The 9455-nt window shown below is 36.8% G+C and overlaps 1 protein-coding gene across 5 annotated transcripts in view; it reads right to left on the bottom strand.

Annotated features, from left to right (window-relative positions):
* Positions 1-227: 227 nt before the first annotated feature.
* Positions 228-9455, bottom strand: part of CPSF2 (cleavage and polyadenylation specific factor 2) — a 40206-nt gene continuing 30978 nt past the window's right edge. For 3 of the 5 annotated variants that reach the window (XM_004376677.3, XM_023731745.1, XM_023731747.1), the window contains 3 exons: positions 8906-9205; positions 7589-7723; positions 6191-7211 (listed from right to left, as the gene is read on the bottom strand). In XM_004376677.3, the coding sequence (XP_004376734.1) occupies positions 7119-7211; positions 7589-7723; positions 8906-9205 (528 nt within the window). In that variant the 3' untranslated portion in view covers positions 6191-7118. Of the gene's footprint in view, positions 476-4772; positions 7212-7588; positions 7724-8905; positions 9206-9455 lie in introns of those variants that run through there. The other 2 variants (XM_023731746.1, XM_023731744.1) reach the window with 2 other exon arrangements.

The following is a 9455-nucleotide window of genomic DNA, read 5'->3' as shown; positions in this document are numbered from 1 at the left end:
ACTTCTCCCAGCGGCAGCACATCTGTAAATATTCTTAACCTGCCGCCAATATCCTAAACAAACTTCAAACAAGTTAAGATGAGGACCAAAGAAAAAAAACAAACCCGTTGCCGTCGAGTCAATTCTAACTCATAGCAACCCTATAGGACAGAGTAGAACTGCTCCGTAGGGTTTCCAAGGAGCACCTCATGGATTCGAATTGCCGACCTTTTGGTTAGCGGCTGAACTCTTAACCAGTATGCCATCAGGTTTCCAAGATGAGGACAGAACTTGCTAATTCAGGCTAGCACATATCTATCAATGAACCTTTGGAAATAGCTGAGAAAGGGTTAGAAACCCACCTGACTAAATTTTAAACAACCCCATCTCTTCGTCTCTTCCATACAGATGTTATGAGACATTGTTAAACAGCTTTTTGGAATCCATATAAGCATTCTTGGATAAATAGGTTTCAATCATGCAACCTGTGGATTTTCTTTTTTGACCAAGACAAGGAAAAATAAAGTATCTCTAGATTAATGCATTATCACATTGACTATAAGCAGAAAGTGGGTTGCATTTAAATTGTCCTAGAAAATGTCTAAAGATAAAAATGTCTTAGACCTACATTAGGTCCTATGATGTAAATTCTATTATGATTTAGAGAAAATTGTAATACATTGGAAGTTACTCTGAAGGATTCTTGTCTAGAAGTTCAAAGGGAAAATATTAGAGCACTTTTTGCAGATAAACAGACCTGAGAAGGGCACCAGATTCATGGTTGATCAGCTGTGTGACTTAGAACAAGCCAGTGTCCTCACCTGTATAAACAGGGGTGGTACCTAGCCTGTAGAGCTATACTGAAGACTGAATGAGGCAATGTCTGTGGTACTTAATAACAGTTGTATTGAGGTGCTTACTATGCTCTAGACACTCTAAGTGCTTTATACGGTCTAGGTCATTTAGTCGTCACATGATCCAAGGAAGTGGTACGATTATGATTTCTATACATTTGAAGCTCCAAGACATAAAGTAACTGGCCCAATCCACACATTTAGAAAGTAGTGGACTTGACATTTGAAGTTCCTGACTCCATGGCCTGCACTGTTAACCACTACATCTTCTGTGGGGTGTGGGTTATGTTTTTGCCTCCCAGCAACCATTCTTCCACCCTGATAACAGCCCCTTAACTTCTTCTGGAGAATGCTCTCTATTTGTGTCGTCTTGGTGAGATTGATAGTAAAGGTGCCCATCTCTCTAGCCATGGAGGGGGCCAAGGCTGGATTTCCCTTATGACCTTGTATGTTGAGGGACCTGAACTGTAACTGACTTGTTGCTTTGGTAGTGCCTTGAAAGGCTGTCAGGCCCTATTACCTGGATCGCCAAAGCTGCCTCAATGGTCCCAATAAACTCCCTTTTTTCCTAAGTTAGCCAGTCAGTTTCTTTTGTTCAAAACTAACGAACTCTAACTGATAAGATATCAAAACCAGGACACACTATTATGTATGAGAACTGGAGGGCTAACGTCAGACCACAAAGTTCAGTTTCCTCATCTGTAAAATGGGCATAGTAACAGTAACCATACTGCCCATGACTGTCGTGGTTAAAGGAAACAATGCATGTAAAGTAGTTAGCACAGTATTCAGTACATACAAAATGCTCAGTGTCAGCTGCTATTGCTAGGGGCTCAGTTATTTTCTCGTGAAAAAGCATATTAGCAATTATTTCCATTAGATGAACCAAATCTATGAAATGGAAATAATTATGGTCATAGACGCCATTTTCCCACATGTAGGCATAAATTCTAATAATTATTACACAGGTTGCCCACATTTGTTACATAATTGGACTCCATTCTGAGCTCACCAAGGAATTCCCTGTCCAGGGGCTTGATATTATTCCCCCCACTACAAACTGTTAAGACTGAGGAATAACTGTTTAATAAAAGAACATCTCAGCACTCACTATAGTGAACTTGATCCTGACACTCTAAAACTTAAGAGTTAAGGAGGTGGATGATCCAAATGATGAACTGACAGGCAAAGTTTTTCAAAAGGCAATTATAATATTAATATAGAGTTTAAGATCTCTAACTGCTAATGTGTTTTAGCTTAAAGAGCCCCCTGACACTCTGCTAACTCAGAACTGAAACCACTCCAGAAGCCCACCTTTCAACCAAAGATTAGACAGGCCCATAAAACAAACAATAACACATGTGAGGAATGTGCTTCTTACACTTCAAACAAGTAAACAAGACCAAATGGCCAACTCCTGCCCAAAGAGAAGACGAGAAGGCAAGAAGGGACAGGAACTGGACAAATGGGCACAGCGAACCCAGGGTGGAAAGGGGGACAGTGCTGTCACATTGTGGGGATTGCAACCAAAGTCACAAATGTGTATAAACGTTTGAACGAGAAATTAACTTGGGCTGTAAACTTTCACTAAAAGCACAATAAAATTTAAAAAAAAAAGGAAGAGCATTTTGGATTGAGATAGCTACTGTGTGGTACTGTCCCACCATACCCATTACTCCCCGCAAGACTGGGTTTAAACCTCCTTCCTTTCCACACTCTCCTTCACTAACCTCACACTCCACAACAACCATTACTTTGTCTGGTGCTTGCTTAAACATTATGTATAAGGCTTAACTATAAAGAGTGAAGAGGAAAATGTTTTAACAAAATAACCAAGACAAATACCCAAAAGGCTACACAGTCCCTTTCAAAGCAGAAACCTTTCGAATCTACACTTATTTCACTATTGCTAGATTACCATGTAAGGAGCCCTGGTAGAGCAGTGGTTAAAGCATTTGGCTGCTAACTGAAAGGTCTGCAGTTTGAACCCAACAGCCACTCTGTAGGAGAAAGATGTGCTCAACTGCTTCTGTAAAGATTTAAAGCCTTGGAAACCCTATGAGGCAGTTCTACCCTGTACGACAGAGTCACTATGAGTTGGAACTGACTTGACGGCAGTAAGCAGGATCACCATGTAAATCAAAACATGTTCTGGCACTGCCATTTGAGCCAAAGGTGCCTTTTTAAAAATATCCCCTGTGGGGTTCAATGGACAGGTGCTGCCATGGATTGGAAAGGTGAGGAAACTTGTCCATGCAGCAGTCAGTGCAGGGGTGTTGGAGCAAAACAGCCAGCTCCATGGTCAGGAGCTTGGTTCCTTTTAGGGGGACTGAACAAATGAACGAATATATTGAGGATTATGAGTCCAGTTTCTTACTACAGGGTAACATGGAAATATGATACCACAGTGGCAATGAACACTAGCACCCAAATCTTGGTCTCTATTTTCCACTAGAATGAACCAGGACTCTTTGGGCCAATGGCTGATTCCAGGACTGAGGTAGGGAAAATACAAGATAAGCCTAGAACATCTTGTGGTGCCAGAAGTTAAGGAAGTCCTCAAAGAACCATGGGGACATGTCAAAAGAACACAGGAGCTGGCTTGAAGAGGCTCCCACCCGCCAAATAGGGAACTGCAGCCTCAAAATAAATCATAACATTTTGTAGATTATCAAACAGGAATCCATGTTCCATACTGATACAAATAATAAATGAATGAATGAACGAGGGATGTACTGTATGACCTAAAATTCCAAGTGCTGCCTTCATATCTTTCAGCCTCACAGTTAGCCCCAAGAAGGCCTAATCATGAATTCCCCTGCTCTTGTCAAATACGCCCCTTACCCAGCAGGAAAGGCTCCCAACCTGGCTAGTTCCCCTATCAACTGGACAAGTAGAGTGCCAATTACAGTAGAATGCCAATTAACAAACGTAAAGCAATGATGGGATTAGAAAATCACCGTTTGACAATAACTGATTCAGATAAGAATCATCAATGGATGTTAAAAATAGTGAATAAAAATTTGATAAAGAAAAAACAGGATATTGGTATAGTCTCAAAGTAGCTCCTCACAAAATACTTATTAGTTATTAATTAATAAGTACAAAATACTAACTTCACAGTAAAGAAACCTCACAGACATAACCAACTATTAAAAATCAGCATCACTAGTAATGGGACAAACTGACCCCATGTGCCTCCTAATACAATGCAAAGAACACAGCAGTACTTCTCCAATATTCCTGCCAAAAATGAATAACCTGAATCTAATTATGAGGAAACATCAGACAACCCAAAGTGAAAGTCATCCTACAAAGCAACTGGCCTGCACTCTTCAAAAATGTCAAGGTCATAAAAGACAAGGAAAAACGGAAGAACTGCTCCAGACTGAGGAGGACTACAGGGAAAACATGATAACTAAACAAATACATACAACATCCTGCACTGGATCTTGGACCACAAAGGACATTTTTGGGGTAGTTGGCAGTATCTGAATGGGGTTTATATATTAAATGGTTGAATCTTACCACTGTTGGTTTCCTGATTTTGATGGATGTAGTGTGGTTAGACAGAAAATGTCCTTGTTTTTTTAAAAATACACACTGAAGTGCTTAGGGCCAATAGGACGTAATAACTGCAACTTACTTTCAAACAGTTTTAAAAATTACATAAGTGTAAAAATCATATATGCGTACCTATGTGTATATACACACACACATACACACACACACACACACACATATATAGAGAGAGAGGAATATACCCAAGAGAACTGAAAACTTATACATTCACATGAATGCTCATAGCAGCACTATTCACAATAAGCAAAAAGTCGGAACAACCCAAATGTCCATCAATGGATGAGTAGATAAAACAAAATGAGTACAGCCATACAATGGAATACTATTCATGAAGCCATAAAAAGGAATGAAGTGCTGATTTACGCTACAACATGGATGAACCTTGAAAGCATTATGCTAAGTGAAAGACACAAAAGGCCACACATTGATTGGTTCTGTTTATATGAAGTGCCCAGAATAGGCAATCTAAAATAAGATGAATGGCTGTCAGGGGCTACGGGGAGAGGATTGCTAACGAATGCAGGGTTTCTTTTTGGGCTGATGAAAATGTTCTGGAATTAGATAACGGTGATGGTTGCATAACTCTGTGAGTATACAAAAAAACCACGGGATTGTATACTTTAAAAGGGAAATTTTTTATGGTAGATGAATTATATCTCAATTAAAAAAAAAAAGTGAATGGCTTTCCTTAGGAAATTGATTTCCTTACTTCTTTTTCAAGCCATCTACTGGTTGATGAAAACAGAAATCCTCTTTGCAATGACGTTTGACATTTATAATCCACTGCAACAAATACAATAAAACTTTTTAACCACATTATTTATAGGTACCAGCGGATAGTCCACTTGTATTTATTCTTGCTTTTAAACAATAAAGATCTGAAAGTTCCTCTAAGTTCATGATCTATCGAATAGTCCTTTTTTAAGTTTATACTTTTCGTAACTAACTGAGGTTAAAACAAATGTCTTCATTTTAGAAATTTTAGTAATACTGCCATCTAGAAACAGGTAAAAGTATTGCTCTTGTAATAACATTAGTTAGCTATCTTCAAGCAGTACTTTAAAATTTAATTTCTGCTCACAGGACAATAAAAAGGCTAGCAAGAAACAAATGTTCAGTAACAGTACTACAATGTAATATGTAATAACCAGAAGCTTTAAACCATGAAACAAAGGCAGGTTTTCTTTCCCCTGGAATATAAATAGGACTCTAGGCTTACTCTAATACAGTAATGAGTGTAAATGAAAAATTTTCAAAGCTCTAAAAAGAAAACACACTCTGAATATGCATCTTCTATAACATTGTTCCGCATATCTGGTTTTCAGTATCAGAAGGTTGTAAACTGTGTTAGCAACTATAATCCACAACAGAGGCTTTCTAAGAATTTAAAATAGAATGAAATATTAATTTCAGTGTGGTATCACTGGGTTGTACTATCCATAGTTCTATTATATGTTAAATAAGAAGACTGATTCTCCTAAAAATGCTAAGTGTAAAGAGGAGGGCTTAAATACTTAAGAAATAAACATCAAGGTCTGCCATGATTAAGCTACTTCTTTAAAAAGCATCAGCAGATTACAACAGGGCAACATGATTTTCATTTCTTAAGTTCAATGTAAATTGCATACATTCAGTTTTTATTTTTGAACACAAACAGTTATACTATATCAAGGCTGCTAGCCACAAGAAAGACATCAGCACAGGTAGAATGACCTTATCCAACTTCAGTATCATTTTGTAGTAATGTGTGTAAAATCCAACCACTATCTGGGTAGGAGAGAGCAAGCCTAAGAGATAAAAAAAATATACACCTTTTAATTAAATTATACTGTTACCTTATAAAAGTGTGAGGTTCAACATTTGTTTTCTTAAAAACAGTACTCAATAGAATACAGTAACCTAGCTGACAGTTCAGGTATGTCTAAAGTATATGCAGAAACCTTAAGACTATAACACACCAAAAGGTTCTTTCAAATTATGTATATTCAAATGGTGGTGTGATAATTTCGATTGAAGAACAACAAAAATCTTGATAAAACAAGAAATGGGAGAAACAAAAATTGATTTCTGAACTAAATGTGTACTACCTCACACCAGAGTAAGTCACTGGGAAATACAGGCACAGAGCAGATATGCTCCATGTTATGAGTATAACCATACAAAATAAAACAACTGTATATTGTAATTCAAAAATGAGTTATAGCACATATTCATTAAAGGTTTTGGTTTGTCTTTGTTTTTTAAATAGACTTCAAAAACTGTTTTATCAATTTTGTTTTTTGTAGCACATCTTTTCTGAGTAATTCTCGCTTTTCATTCCAGAAGACATAAGAAACAATTTGCAAGAACACAAGCAAACATGTTTCTCTAAGGCCAGGAACTGGTTTGCTAAGTTGCATTGTTTTATTCGACTAAAAAGCTCTTCTCTGAATAAGAGGTCTGTAAAGGAAACCAATCATCTTCAACTCGTGGGCCTGTACACTTGTTAGGACCTCTGTTACTCAGAAAGAAAACCAAAAGGTAGAATGCTCATTTGAGCCTTAGCAAAATGGTCTCTATTTACATTTTTAAAAAATCTAACATGTTACATTTTTCTAGCTGATCTTTTTTGTATGTTACAAAACAAAAAAGCAAAACCTTAGAATAAGATAACAATCCTTTTTGTCTTCAAAAGGTCAAACATACTTTTTGACATCATGTCCTTTATACAATGGCATACTGTTCGTATAAAAGGTCTCTTATCCTATAAAAATCTTGACAAAGGCAGCCTTCTAATCCAATGCGTCCAGTTTCCGTCTACAAATCAAGAGAAAAAAAATATAAGTTCACTTTCTATTCATTAATATGCAGCTATAGTATCCAAAATATATTAAATAAATGACTGTATGATTGGCCAGGGAATAGACTGTTCTGATTCATAGAATATGGATATAATATTCAAGTCATGAATTTTTCATAGACATAAATGTCAGAGGCTTCAAATAATAAAAACTTACAATAAAATTATATATTATTTCTTTGAAAGTCACTCTGCTAAGCCTTCAAGGTCATCATTATGTATGTGAGTTACTGATGTTCAGTTTTGTGAAATTACCACACAAGAATCAAGAATCCAAAATGACAAAACATCAGAAGCAATTGTCCAATTCAACCTTTATTAAAAACACACTTACTCTACGGACTGCTACTTGATTGTTGCAAACAAGAACACCTCCTACAAATTCAGCTTGAATCCCCTCCCGTAAAAGAACTTGTTTGAAGTCTGATAGTCTCGGTTCGTTCATAAAAACTGACTGATGTCCAGGAACCTTAGCAAAGGTCAAGGAGGAAAGAAAACACCAGATATATAGTTATACTGAATAAAGTGACAACACATGATCTCTAAGATATTATCTATTATTCTCTGAGGTTCTTTGACAGATCATTTCAAGAATGTAAATCACCTTCCAAGTTGTTATTCTGAATTTTACTTCATTATTTAGCATTACAAAGCCCTTCACATTTCCTGACTGTTTCACAATCAATTTTATTAGTCACAGCTCATAACCACAGAGAGAGACGTTTGGTCATATTACGCTCTTCACACACCTACTTGCCTAATGGCGTCAACTAGAACGCCAGTAGGCAGAAGTGAACCAAAAATTTGTTTTCCAGATCCCGGTCCTTTGCTTAGTTCAGAGGACAATTCTCTCCTAATCCCATTTCCACTTTCCCTTCTTCCTCAGAGCAAATGCAATCGATGCCACTGGTTTTAGAATCAGAGAGGCATGTGGTTCAACCTAATGCTGCTACTTTGAAATTGCTTTGAAGAGTGCTAGTATTAGCACAGAGAGAAAAAAAACAAAGATTCTAATTCTAGTTCCTCCTCCCAATTTCAAAAGAGCAGTACTAGAAGGGAATCCAATGACAGAGGCCATCAATTACTAATTTCCAGTAGGACTAAAGACATCTCTTGACTTGCATGAAGGACTCTTACAATAATAAAAGCTTAATACTGTTGTACATTAAGGTAATTAAATATAGCTGAAATCTGTGCTACTTAATTAGATGAGAACATGGAAATACTGGACTAGAATTATGTTTACACTTAATAAAAGAGTTCTAACTATATCAAACCAAAAGCGATTTGAATTGAGTTGATGTCATACAAATATGGAGTGCAAGAGCACGATGTTTTTAGAAAACTACAAACCTGGCTGGGAAGCTAGAAGGCAATCCTTATAACCATCAAACTTAATATTTAAAAATCTATACTGAAAGCATACATCTTGAAACAATTATGTACCTTATAAGATGATTTGCTAAAGGTTCCCTTTAAATTGTTATCATTCATATGTTATAGCCACATAGAACCGATATACATATATACACACACATACACAGGAACATAGCTTGACCAACCTTGACCTACATATGACACATTTTAAATGGTTAAAAACAAAAGGAAAATGAGAAATGAAAGGAGAGAGAAAAGGCCCATGCTTTTTTACCTCATGAGGCGGCAAAGGTTCCAAAGTAGGAATGATCTCACTTTCTTCACCTGTCTCTTTCTCATCATCTCCAAACAGACTCTTCATGGCCTTTTGCTGTGCTATAGTGCTAGAATCTGAAGAAGCATCCACTTGCATTTCTGAGTCTTCTCCATCATCCTTCAATTCTCCTTCTTCTAAAATAACTCCTGTGTCCACTTTGGAGACTCTCATGTCTAGGACACCATCTATCCAAGCTAATTCAGCATCTTTTGCCTTACAAAACTGAAGGGAGCTGACAAGTGAGTCTTTTAATCTCACCTAGAGATGCAAAGGGAAGGGGGAGAAATAAAAACCACAGAATATAAACTGCTAACAAATTAAATATGATCTATTATCATTTTCTGATTCTGATAATGTGCATAAAAACCTGAAAGTCTTTCAGTCATCTATCGCCACAACAAGTCTGTAAGATCATCAGTGCCTCTGTCTACTTTCAAAGCTGAAGTTCTTAATTAACCCTGACTGCACATTAGAATCAAATGGCAATTTAAAAAAAAAAAAAAAAATA

This window comes from Trichechus manatus, unplaced genomic scaffold, assembly GCF_000243295.1.
Source record: "Trichechus manatus latirostris isolate Lorelei unplaced genomic scaffold, TriManLat1.0 scaffold00045, whole genome shotgun sequence".
In the NCBI taxonomy this organism is placed as follows: domain Eukaryota; kingdom Metazoa; phylum Chordata; class Mammalia; order Sirenia; family Trichechidae; genus Trichechus; species Trichechus manatus.
The sequence above is the reverse complement of the archived record's forward strand: the minus strand, read 5'-3'. Positions and strand labels throughout refer to the sequence as shown.